At 34.0% G+C, this 12986-nt stretch overlaps 1 protein-coding gene across 5 annotated transcripts in view; it reads left to right on the top strand.

Moving 5' to 3' along the window:
* The window catches only part of PRKACB (protein kinase cAMP-activated catalytic subunit beta), a 172457-nt gene that overhangs the window by 82359 nt on the left and 77112 nt on the right, over nt 1-12986 (top strand). For 2 of the 5 annotated variants that reach the window (XM_023208685.2, XM_023208702.2), the window contains exon 1: nt 263-557. The exons of the other annotated variants lie outside the window; for them this stretch is intronic. In XM_023208685.2, coding sequence (XP_023064453.1) covers nt 371-557 — 187 coding nt within the window. In that variant the 5' untranslated portion in view covers nt 263-370. Of the gene's footprint in view, nt 1-262; nt 558-12986 lie in introns of those variants that run through there. 5 annotated transcript variants of the gene reach the window in all.

Raw genomic sequence — 12986 nt, 5'->3', positions numbered from 1 at the left:
ATTGTTTGCGTAGACTTGTCATACATGTTTAACTGGTTTTCTTTTATTTAAAAAATGTTCAGCCTACTGTATTTATAAAGCTTTATATTTAATGTTCTCATTAGCCTATATATTAATATTAAAACACCAAACATAAAGCCTTTTAAGGAGGTATTGCAAGTTTTTAAAATCCTCATCTCTAGCTGAAAAGTGTTGCTAAGAAAAGCTCAGTAATGTGCTGTTTTATATTAACAGGAAACAGAACAGCAGTAGTGGTTTGAATACCCTGCAAACAGGAAGTTTGACACATGCATAGCTCTTAGCTTCTGTGTAAGAAGTTGTGAGCTCCTTCTGGAAACATTTGCAGTTACATTAAGTAAAGTGCACATGAATGGCAGCTTATAGAGAACCACCTTGTAACCAGTATACAGGTACAACTACAGCTCTTCAGAAATTGGAAGGTTTTGCTAGCCGGTTATTTCATAGACACTCTAAAGGTACTGCACATGATCAGAAAACAGCTCTGGAAAATGACAGCCTTCATTTCTCTGAACATACTGCCTTATGGGACAGATCAAGTAAGTTTTGTTTTTTAAATGATACATCATAACTAGCAACTAAAATGGTAATTGGAGTTTTACAATCAAATGTAAAGAACCCTCTTTTGTTTGTCGTTTTCTGATTTTCACAAGGACATTTTGCAAGATGAAGTTGAAAGAGTTCCATAAAAACTTGATTATAAGTTGAGCTGAATCATTCAGCTTTCATCATTATGTGGTTTTATTTTTGACTATTTAAGTTCAATATCAGTGACAAAGTTTTCTATAAAATTCTTACATCATTTCTAATGTACTTTTTTTTGTTGTTCTTACATTAAAATGAAGTAAGTTTTAGAAACAACCATCTGTTTACTTCTTAAAATGTCTTGTATTTATAAGCTTTAAACTTTGAAAGGGGCAACAAGACTCTTGAATTTATAATTACATTTCTATTGTGTTTGCTATGTTTTTATTTTTAAATGTATGTGTGAAAGTTATTTCAGTTTTACAAACAGGAATTTCTAAAATAAAACTATAATTATTCTATCTAAATTCTTACACTTATAACATTTATGGATATCAAAAACTTTATAATTATATTTTATGCTATTTATACATATGACTCAAATGCAGGGAAAACTTGGTTATGCATGAATCACATTCTTTCTAGGCATGTTAAAATGTTTGGACTTACAACTTTGCTAAAATGGTGCTGTGGAACCATTTTTGGTGCCATACACTCTAAAAGATAAATTGCACATGTAAACAATACTAGTGCCGCCATTCTACATCTCACCTTGGACCCTCCTCAAGGTATTTCTGTGACTCCAATTAGAGGAACAATAGAATTACCCTTGAAACTTTTGCCCTCTTTTGTGTGTTTGTTTGATCATCAAATAGCACTAGGGTTTGACTCTTTCTGTTTATGTATTTGGTAGCAGTTAAGGAAGAAAACTCAGTTTAACAACAACAGCAAAATCAAGAATGGCTTACAGAATTTACTCCTAGGTTTATACAGCACCTTGACAGTGTTATAGAAGCTTATTTGAATTAATTTTTTACTGAATCAGAACTTTTTTTACATTCTTCAAACTATTTTTGGGAAATTGAGGAAAACATATATTTCTGCCTTTTTTCCACTTAAAAGGTTTTGGGTTATTTATAGTCTTTACTGTATAGCAAGTTGATAGATGAGGAATATGAATATATATCTTCAAGTTAATGAACTGTTGAATATTGAAATAGTGGTATATTATTAAACTTTACTATGTAACAGAAGCTTGTTAATTGTTGTCCTTTCCCTATTCTTTTAAATTGCAGTCTCCTAAATCCTTTTGGAAATTATTTTTATGCGTTTCAAATATCTTTTAATTTAAAGTTAAATGAGGAATGAAGACAATTTAATTAATTTCTGTTTCATTAATACCTGCTCCTCATATACTGGGTGTTTAGTAAAAGTGTCTCAAATAAATGAATGTTAGAGGTTTTTAATAATTAAAAGTTATGTTTGAACTAGACTTTCACCACTTTTTAAATGTATGGGGCCTGTGATGCTTTCTAAAACATATTTTAAAATCTAGTAATGAAAAATAGTATCATGAGCCATGATTTCTATTGGATAAACTTCTGTTTTTTTGTTTTTTTGTGTGAAGTCAAAACAAATAGGATCATTGTACACAAATAAAATTAGGAACAAACCACGTAGTGCTGCAAATAATATGCATGACGTAAGAAACCACGTAGTGCTGCAAATAATATGGATGATTCAGTTTAAAGAGTAACTGAATGTTCATTAATTAAGTATTCCTCTACTTGACTTTCCTTTTTATATCCCCAAATACCATAATAGAGATAATAATTTTATATGTAAGGATGAGTATGGTAGCATAAAGCTATAATTTCCTGTTATGAAATGTGTTGTTGTAGAGGAGAAAACACTGATAGAGCTGAAATAGAGGAATCCGATCATTTCAGAATTCCAAGGTTTATTTTGGTGGTGAAAACACAATTTTTATTTATTTGATGAATGAGTTATAGAAGGAGTTCTGACTGTGCAAAGTTATATATGAACCACATTCTTCAAAGCTACTTAAAGCAGTTTACTTGCATGACTTGTTTGACAAGGGAATGTAATATCTCCTGATGATAAACACTGAATATGTTTGTTCCTAAAGTGTTTTTATAATGAAATCAACTAAGCATAGAAACTACATCAATTTACAAAAAAATTCATAAACCATTATATAAAGATCAGTTACCAATTTAGGAGACATGAAATGCAACAAGCTTTAATCCAAGTTTCTTTCTTGTCCATTGACATTATATATAGGAAGAAACACAGAACAAAAGTCACATAGTGGTCTCCAGGTGTTTCATCTTTTGCTATTAAACTAAGTAACAGAAATTCCTGTTTGATTAAATAAATATATAAGAGCTAATTGCATGCACATATAAATACATGAAGTTCAAAGAAAAGCATGGAGGAATTCCGCTTTTTGTTGCAACTCAGAATGAATGAAAGCATTGACATGCATTAAGTTGTCTTTCTAACAAATTTATTATGGTTAGCTTTTTAATCTTCCTTTGATCATAAATGTGTAGAGTTATACAATGCTGACTTAATGAAGATCTAACTGTAGTATTATAAGAAGCAAATAGGTCAATACCATCAAATACTTTTTCTTTCTCTTTTCCTATGTGAACTGACAGGCTATTTCTCTTGTAAATACAAATCCATATGAGTAAATCTTAGATTTAAATATGATATTAAACACATGAGCAATTTTGATTATGGATGTCCTCAAGCAAAATTATAAAGTGATTACAGTAGACCACTTTAGTCAGTTTTACCTTTGCAAATTTTATACAGTCTCTCAGTTTACCTATTTGTTAGCCCATTGAATCTGTATCATTTTAACTTCTTCAGGTAAAAGACTTTCCACCTTGTGGAAAGTATCAGCTTTTTCCACTTGAAACTATTCCATAAGCTTCTTGATAATAGTCAATTTCTACTCATTTGGTAAAACTCTTTTGAGTATTTACTATATCATAGTAAGTAAGCAAGGTTCTAGGAAAAATAAGATCTAGTTCTTACCCTCATAAAGAAGAGTAGGAAAAGCAAACATAATATAATATTCAAGGCATAATGAAATAGTTGCTTTAAAATGTCTAAGCTTACTATGGAAGCTAAGTGTAAGAAAAAAGTTACTAAAGAGAAAATGGGGGCCTTCAAAAATATTAAAGAAGTAATAGAATTTTGAGACCTAGAGAAGAAGGTTATTTTAAGAAAATAACATACACAAATATGTGAAAATATGAACATTTAGAACTTACTTAAAAGGTTTAGTAAGATATAGTCTAGAAAATTAGTTTCTGGATTTAATCTTTAAAAGTTTTCTATTAGACATCCAGAATGTTGTACTATGCAAAATTAGTGGGCAGCCAATGCAGTTTTTTAAAGCGGAAAATAATATAATGCAACATTTGTTAAAAGAGCCTAAAGATTTTAACTAGCATAATACAGGATAAGTTAACTTACTTTACTACAGGGAAATGTGTATAGCTACTGTACATCTTCCGTTTTTGCTGGGCATTTAATTAGAATTAACGCTTTTAACATGACAGTCAACATGGCAATGAATAGTCAGATAATGGATTCCTTTTACAACAGTGCTTGTTCAAGATGCTGCTTCTGTCTGGAATTCTCTTTCTTCATGTCTACCAGTGGTGAGATTTGCCCATACTTTAGGCGTCCTCTCAGGTATCATCTCTGTAACAAAACCACCAATGCATCCTATTCATCTATCTTTCATCCTTATTAGAGTCTATACTCTTCCTTATGTTCTTATATCATCTTATACTTAACTTTTATTGTAGTTTATTTATAGTATTTAAAATATATTACTATTAATCCTTATGTATCTATCTCTTATATTTGATTTTGAACTCCTTGAAGGCAAATAACTTGTCAGTTTATTTCAGTATTACTAGCATAATTTTCAATAAATCTTGAATTATTTTTTAAATTAACATTAAACATCACTGCAGTATTACACAAATGAGCTTCTTACTAATTTTTTCTATTGTGATCTTTGCAATTTATTTTAAAAGCCCGTGGCCATTAATCAAAAGCAGTGAAGTGCTGACCTGGCTCTAGTAAATACCAATTTTCAGTGTTACCTGTGTATTTTTATCATAATTTTAATAAAAATTTAAATAACAAGCAGACTTTATACTAAAACTAAAGTAGTTGGAATATTAAATGACGTTGAAATCAGGAAATGATTCCATGGGCCATATAGCAATGCAAGTACTATATCAACTGTACTAACCTAACAAGAAGCTTTTACTTGCCTGTGCTTTGCAAAAATAGCCATATGACAGAGTTAGAAGAGAGCTTGCTACTCAAAGTGTGGTCCCTGTCCAGCATTATTAGCATCTCCTGGTAGCTTGTTAGGAGGAAGAATCCCAGGTCCCACCTAGACCTACTTAGTCAGAATCAGCATTTTAAAAAGATATCCGGCTGATTTATATGCACATTAAGGTGTGAGAAGCACTTTTTCCCTAATAACATTTTAATATGATTTCCAAATGTGTATCTTCACTGAAGAAAATTTTGAAACTATAGGAAAAAAACAAAGAAAAAGGTAAAAAAAAAAACAATTCTGCCAAAAGGTAATGACTGTTATCATTTTTGTATATATACTCTATTTTGTGTATAGACACACAAATTTCTACCAGCTCCAATTTTTTTTTTTTTAAAACAGAGTCTTACTGTGTCACCCAGGCTGGAGTGCAATGGTGGGATCTCGACTCACTGCAACCTCTGCCTCCAGGCTCAAGCGATCCTCCCACCTCAGTCTCTCGAGTAGCTGGGACTACAGGCACGTGTCACCATACCTGGCCAACTTTTTGTATTTTTGGTAGAGATGGGGTTTCACCACGTTGCCCAGGCTGATCTTGAACTCCTGAGCTCAAGTGATCTGCCTGCCTTGGCCTCCCAAAGTGCTGGGAATACAAACCTGAGCCACCGCACCCAACCCAGCTCCAAAATTTGGCTCTTTCAATACATAGTGTTTGGTAACATTTTTCATTTTTCTTTACAAAGAGTTGTTCTACAATACTATTTTATATTAAATCATAAGTATATACCATAATTTATTTAACCAATCATTAGCCATCTAGGCTGTTTTTAATGTTTTGTGATTACATTAAAAAATGCCATGATAAACATCTTTATAACTAAATCTTTGTACATATTTAGGATTATTTTTATATTTTATAGGATTAATTTGAAGAAGTTATGACCATTTTAAGGCTTTTGCATTAAATTAATCCAATTCCAGGTAAACCTGCATATTCTTTTGGAGTTAATTACTATAGTAATTATTTTTTCATAGATTATAGCACTTGAGAATGCATGAAAATCATTATATAGCTACTATCCTTAATTATATTTTTAAAAACAAATTTAAGGCTGGATGTGGTGGCTCATGCCTGTAATCCAAGCACTTTGGGAGGCTGAGGTGGGCAGATCACTTGAGGTCAGGAGATCAGCAACAGCCTGGCCAACATGGTGAAACCCTGTCTCTACTAAAAATGCAAAAATTAGCCAGGGGTGGTGGTGCACACCTATAATCCCAGCTACTTAGGAGACTGAGGCAGGAGAATCGCTAGAACCCAGGAAGCAGAGGCTGCAGTGGGGCAAGATCGCACCACTGCACTTCAGCCTGGGTGACAGAGTGAGACTCCATCTCAAAAATAAAATAAAATAAAATAATGAAAACACATTTAACATTGTAAAATTTATTCTCAAAAACAATGTATTGATATTTTAAAAAACTAAAAATATAATGGCCCATTATACTTCCTTCTGTTACAACTACCAGGGTCATGGTAAGAACATTATATGTTTGTCCCCTCCAAATCTCATGTTGAAGTGTGATCCCCAGTAATGGAGGCGGGGCCTAATGGGAGGTGTTTGGGTCATGGGGGAGGATCCCTCATGAATGGCTTGGTGTCCTCCCAATGGGTAATGAGCTGATTCTTGCTTTATTAATTCATGCAATAACTGGTTGTTTTTTAAAACAAACATGGCACCTCCCCCTCTGTCTTGCTCCCTCTCTTGGCCTGTGACACGCCTGCTCCCTCTTTGCCTTCTGCCATCATTGAAAGCTTCCTGAGGCCCTTATCAGAAGCAGATGTTGGCAGTATGCTTCGTCTACAGTCTGCAGAACCATGAGCAAAAATAAATCTCTATAAATTATTCTGCCTCAGGTATTTCTTTATAGTAATGCCAAAATAGACCAGTCCATAACAAAAATCTGAATGTGGAAAATATGAATTTCAGGATTTAGCTCCATTCTTTGTAAGTTGACACTGGAAAGTTTTATTTCTTCCTCCCTCCCCCTCAGCTTTATTAAGGTATACTTGACAAATAAAATTGCTTATATTTATAATGTACATGATGATTCAATATAAGTATACATTGTGAAACAACTAAAACAAATGAATATCCACCTCACATAGTTACTTTTTCATGGCAAAAAATTCAAGATTGAATCTCTTAGCAATTTTCATGTATAGTCATACCTCAGAGATACTGCAGGTCCAATTCCAGACCACCACAATACAGCTAAAGTCACAGTAAAGCAAGTCACACACACTTTTTGGTTTCCCAGTGCATTTAAATTATGTTTATAGTCTATTCAGTGTGCAATAACATTATATCTTTTTAAAAGTACATATCTTAATTTGAAATTACTTTATTGCTGAAAAAATGCTAAAGATCATCTCAGCTTTCAGCGATTCCTGATTTTTTTGCTGGCAGAGGATCTTGCCTTGATGTTTGGCTGCTGATTGATCAAGGTATTGGTTGCTGAAGGTTGGGATGGCAGTGGCAATTTCTTATAATAAGACAACAATGAAGTGACACACTTGACTGACTCTTCTTTTCATAAAATATTTCTCTGTAGCATGTGATGTTTTTGGTAGCATTTTGCCCACAGTAGAACTTCTTTTAAAATTGAGGTCAGTTCTCTCAAACTATGTTACTGCTTTACCAATGAAGTTGATATAATATTCTAAATTCTCAGGTGTCATTTCAGGAATCTTCACAGCATCTTTACCAGAAATAGATTCCATTTCAAGAAACTACTTTCTTTGCTTATCTGCAAGAAGCAACTCCTCACCTATTATAGTTTTATCATGAGATTGCAGCATTGCAATCACATCTCCAGGCTCCACTTTTAATTCCAGTTATCTTATAATTGCTACCACATCTGCAGTGACTTTCTCCACTGAAATTTTAAACCACTCAAACTCATCTATGAGAGTTGGAAACAACTTCTTCCAAACTCTGTTAAGGTTGATATTCTCACCTCCTCCCATAAATCACAGTGTTCTTAATGGCATCTGGAATGGTGACTCCTTTTCAGGTTTTCAATTTGCTTTGCCCAGATCCATCAGAGAAATCACTATCTGTGACACCTATAGCCTTATAAAATATATTTCTTAAATAGTAAGACCTGAAAGTCACAATTACTTCTTGATCCATGGCTGCAGAATGGTTATTGTGTTATCGGGCATGAAAACAACTTTCATCTCCTTGTACATCTCCATCAGAGCTCTTGGGTGATCAGGTGCATTGTCAGTTAGCACTAATATTTTAAAAGGAATCTTTTTCTGAGTGGTTCCCAATGGTGGGCTTAAAATAGTAAACCATGCTGCAAACAGATACGCTGTCATCTAGCCTTTCACATTCCATTTATAGAGTACAGGTATAATAGATTTAGCATAGTTCTTGAGGGCACTAAGAGTTTCTGAATGGTAAATGAATATTGGCTTCAATTTGAAGTCACCGGATGTATTAGCCCCTAGCGAGTGACAGCCTGTCCTTTGAAGCTTTGACGCCAGGCATTGCCTTCTCTCTAGATAGGAAAGTTCTAGATGGCATCTTCTTCCAATAGAACACTGTTAAGTCTGCATTGAAAATCTGTTGTTTAGTCTAGCCACCTTCATCAATTATTTTAACTAGATCTTCTGGATAACCTGGTGCAGCATCTCCATTAGCACTTGCTGCTTCACCTTGTACTTTTATGTTATAGAAAGGGCTTCTTTCCTTTAAACCTCATGAAGCAACCTCTGCTAGCTTCAGACTTCTGCAGCTTTCTCACCACTCTTAGCCTTTATAGAATTGAAGAGCGTCACGACCTTGTTCTTAATTAGGCTTTGACTTAAGGAAATACTTACTGGTTTAATCTTTCCAGACCACACAACTTTCTCTAAATCAACAATAAGGCTGTTTTGCCTTCTTATCATTAGTGTGTTCACTGAAGCCGTACTTTTAGTTTCCTTCAAGAACTTTTTTCTTTTGCATTCTTAGCTTGGCTTTTTGGTGCAAGAGGCCTAGCCTTTGGCCTGTCTCAGCTTTCAACATACCATCCTTACTAAGCTTAATCATTTCTAGCTTTTGATTTGAAGTGAGAGATGTGCAATTCTTCCTTTCATCTGAACACTAAGAGGCCATTGTAAGGTTATTAATTGGCGTAATTTCAGTATTGCTGTGTCTCAGGGAATAGGAGGGCCCAAGGAGAGGGAGAGAAATGGGGGACCAGCTGGTGAGTGGAACGACTTCAGAGCACACACATCCCTTTTCAATTAAGTTCACCATTTTATATGGGTGCAGTTTGTGGTGCCCTAAAACAGTTAAAATAGTAACATCTGAACACAGATTACCATAACAGATATAATAATAATGAAAAAGGAAATCTCGTGAGAATTATTAAAATGTGACACACAGACATGAAGTGAGAACATGCTGTAAGAAAAGTGGCACCAATAGATTTGCTTGACACAAGGTTGCCCCAATCCTCAATTTGTAAAAAGTGCAATATCTGCTGAGTGCAATAAAGCAACACGCAATAAAATGAGGTGTGTGCCTGTATTAATGCATTATTATTAACCGCAGTTACCATGCTATATGATGAATCTCCAGGACTTACTCATTATGTCCAACTGAAATTTTGTACCCTTTAGCCAACATCTCCTAAATCTTCCTTCCCTGAACCCTCCCATCCTTCAGCCCCTGACAACCAGCTTTCTATTCTCCACTTCTGTGATTTTGATGTTTTTAGATTCCACATGTGTGAGATTACACAGTATTTGTCTTTCTGTGTCTGCCTTATTTCACTTAATATAATGTCCTCCAGGTTCATTCGTGTTATCACAAATGAAAGAATTTCCTTCTTTCTTGAGGTTGATAGTGTATTCCACTGCGTAGAATACCATATGTGGATGCCGTATCTTGTGTATAATGCTGTAATGAACATGGGAGTACAGATATCTCTTAGACATGCTGATTTCTTCCTTTTGATAACATACTTAGAAGATTGCTGGATATATGATAGTTCATTTTTAATTTTTTGAGGATCATTCATATCATTTTCTGTAATGGCTGTCCTAATGTATATTCTCACCCACAATGTGCAAGCGTTCTCTTTTCTCCACGTCTTAACCAATGCCTATTATTTTTTATCTTTTTTATAATAGCCATTCTAACAGATGTGAGGTAATAGCTCATTGTGGTTTTAATTTTCATTACCCACATGATTAGTGATGTTGAGTATTTTTCATATACCCATTGACCATTTTTATGTCTGCTTTTGAGAAGTGCCTATTCAAGTCACCTGCCCATTTTTTAAATTGGGTATTTGTTTTCTTGCTACTGAATTGTTTGAGTTGCTTACATATTTTGAATATTAACTCCTTATTAGATGTGTGGTTTGCAAGTATTTTCTCTCATTGTATAGGTTGTCTCTTCACTCTGTTGATTGTTTTCTTTTTGCACAAAAGCTTTTAGTTTGATGCAATGAACAAACCAATAAGGAATATGAAGACTTTGAATCAGTAATCAAAAAAGACCCCCAACAAAATAAAACCTAGTAGTACTTCATTTCTTCACTGTGAATTTCTATCATTTAAGAAACAATTAATGCCAGTCCTTCTGAAACTCTCCCAGAATAACTGAAGAAGGGGGAATACTTCCAAGCTCATTTACCAGGGCAGCATTGCTCTGATACCAAAGCCAGACAAGGACACTGCAAAAGAAAATTATAGGCCAATATCCCTGATGAACATAGATGCAAAAATTCTCAACAAAATACTAGCAAATTAAATTCAGCATCACATTAAAGGATGATACACCACAATCGAGGATGGTTCAACATATGCAAAATCAACATATGTGATACACTATTAACAGAATGAAGGGTAAAAGTTATATATAATCATATCAGTAGAGTCAGAGAAAGCATTTGAGAAACTTAAACATTCTTTTATGATTGGAAACTTTTTAGTTAAGGAAATTCTGTGCTTCCACATAATAAAGGCTACATAGGATAAGCCCACAGCTAACATCTTAATAGTGGTGAAAAGATGAAAGCTTTTCCTGTAAGATCATGAACAAGGGAAAGGATGCCCACTGTTATAACTTCTACTCAATATAATACTGGAAGTCCTATGCAGAGCATTTAGGCAATAAATAAATAAATAAATAGCATCTAAATTGGAAAGGAAGAAGTAAAATCTTTTATATGTGCACATGATATTATCTTATATATTAAAGACCCTGAAGACTATACCAAAAAAACTGCTAAAACTAACAAATTCAATAAAGATGCAGGATACAAAATTAAAATACATAAATAAATAGTGTTTCTGCATACTAACAATGAACTTTGGAAAAAAGAAATCAAGAAAGCAGTTCTTTTTACAATATCACAAAAAATGCGTAGGAATAAATTTAACCAAAGAAGTGAAAGATTTGTACACTAAAAACTGTAAAACATTTATGAAAAAGTGAAGAAAACACAGTGAATGGAGATATCTAATGTTCGTGGATCTGAAGAATTAATATTGTCAAAATACTCCTAGTATCCAAAGCGATCTATAGATTAACTGCCATCTCTTCCAAAGTTTCAATGACAAGTTTCACAAAAATAGGAAAAACCATCCTAAAACTTGTGTAGAAACACAAAAGACCCTAATAGCCTAAGCAATCTTGAACAAAAACTTTTTCTACTTTTAAAAATTGGTCACTGAGTAATAGCAGATGATCTGAGAGACAAAGAACTTTGAAAATAAAATGTCATTCAGAAAGAATGACATTCAATGTCATTCAATAAGTTGAACAGGAAGAATGATATATGTCTGAGAGGTTGAATATCACTTTCATGTCCTGAAACCATGGTTGCTTTCAGCTCTGGTGTTTCATTATTGTTATTTAACAAGTATGGCTCAGTTGAGAGACAAATAAGTTGTCATCTTTTAAATATTCAGTTTAATCACCCACACACTTATCTATTCAAATTAGCAAGAATTCCAAGGAGGTCCTTTCTTAGAGTCTTCATTCAGCTGCTTCAAGTATTGCTATACTCCTAGGAGTTTACTCATTCCAAGGAGACTAATTTGCTGTCCAAAAGTTAGTTGAAGAAAGTGGTGGGGATTTTTATTTTTATTATTTGGAGACAGGGTCTTGCTGTGTTGTCCAGGCTGGAGAGTAGTGGTGCGATCATGGCTCACTGCAGCTTTGTTCTACTGAGCTCAAGCTATTCTCCCACCTCAGCCTCCCAAATAGCTGGGAATATAGATGCATGCCACTGTGCTAGGCTAATTTATTTTTAAGTTTATTTTTTGCAGAAATGAGATCGTGCTGTGTTGTCCAGGCTGTTCTTTTCTCCTGGGGTCAAGCAGTCTCCTGTGTTGGCCTCCTAAAGTGCTGGGATTACAAGCATGAACATATAAGCTAGTGATAGCATTTTTAGCAGCTGTTGATTTTACCACTGCTACGTTGTTTCATGATTTAAAAGTGGCCCCAACAAATTTTATGTATCTCATCTTGTTGATGTGATGCCGCTGGTCCTTGCCGAGACCTCAATGGTTCTTAATGACAGGATGATTCATTCTTCAGTATTATGTTCATTCAAAGGTTATGTCAAAGGATTTCGTTTCCTTAATTTATACTTATATGCTTAGTCATCTTGGCTTCCTTGCCAAATTGGATGTGTGAGAAGGTACTTTCAGCCCATCCCCACACTGTACCAAAATTAGCCTTTCTTTCTTGAAATCTAGTCCAGGGATAGCAAACCAGTGGTCTGTGAGCCAGATGCAATTTGCGGATATGTTTTGTTTAGTTCTCATAATATTTTTAAAAATAGTTGAATTTTATATCATTATATAAAAATATACCATGATTTTAAATCAAGAGATTCATATAAATATCTGGACTTTCATATGCTTGAACCATTGGAGAAACTGATTTCAGTGGCCTCTTATTCTCTCATGAGAAAAAATGAATTGCACTGAGTAATTTTCCTGTTTAATCAGATAGACTCTATCTGATTTGCTCCAGCATTCACTATTTCTGTTGCTTTACCTGTCTGGCCTCTGTAGCCACTTGCATTTGGCCTA

The sequence above is a fragment of the Piliocolobus tephrosceles genome, chromosome 1 (assembly GCF_002776525.5).
Source record: "Piliocolobus tephrosceles isolate RC106 chromosome 1, ASM277652v3, whole genome shotgun sequence".
In the NCBI taxonomy this organism is placed as follows: Eukaryota; Metazoa; Chordata; class Mammalia; order Primates; family Cercopithecidae; genus Piliocolobus; species Piliocolobus tephrosceles.
Note: the sequence above shows the minus strand (reverse complement) of the source record. Positions and strands in the feature narration are given on the sequence as shown.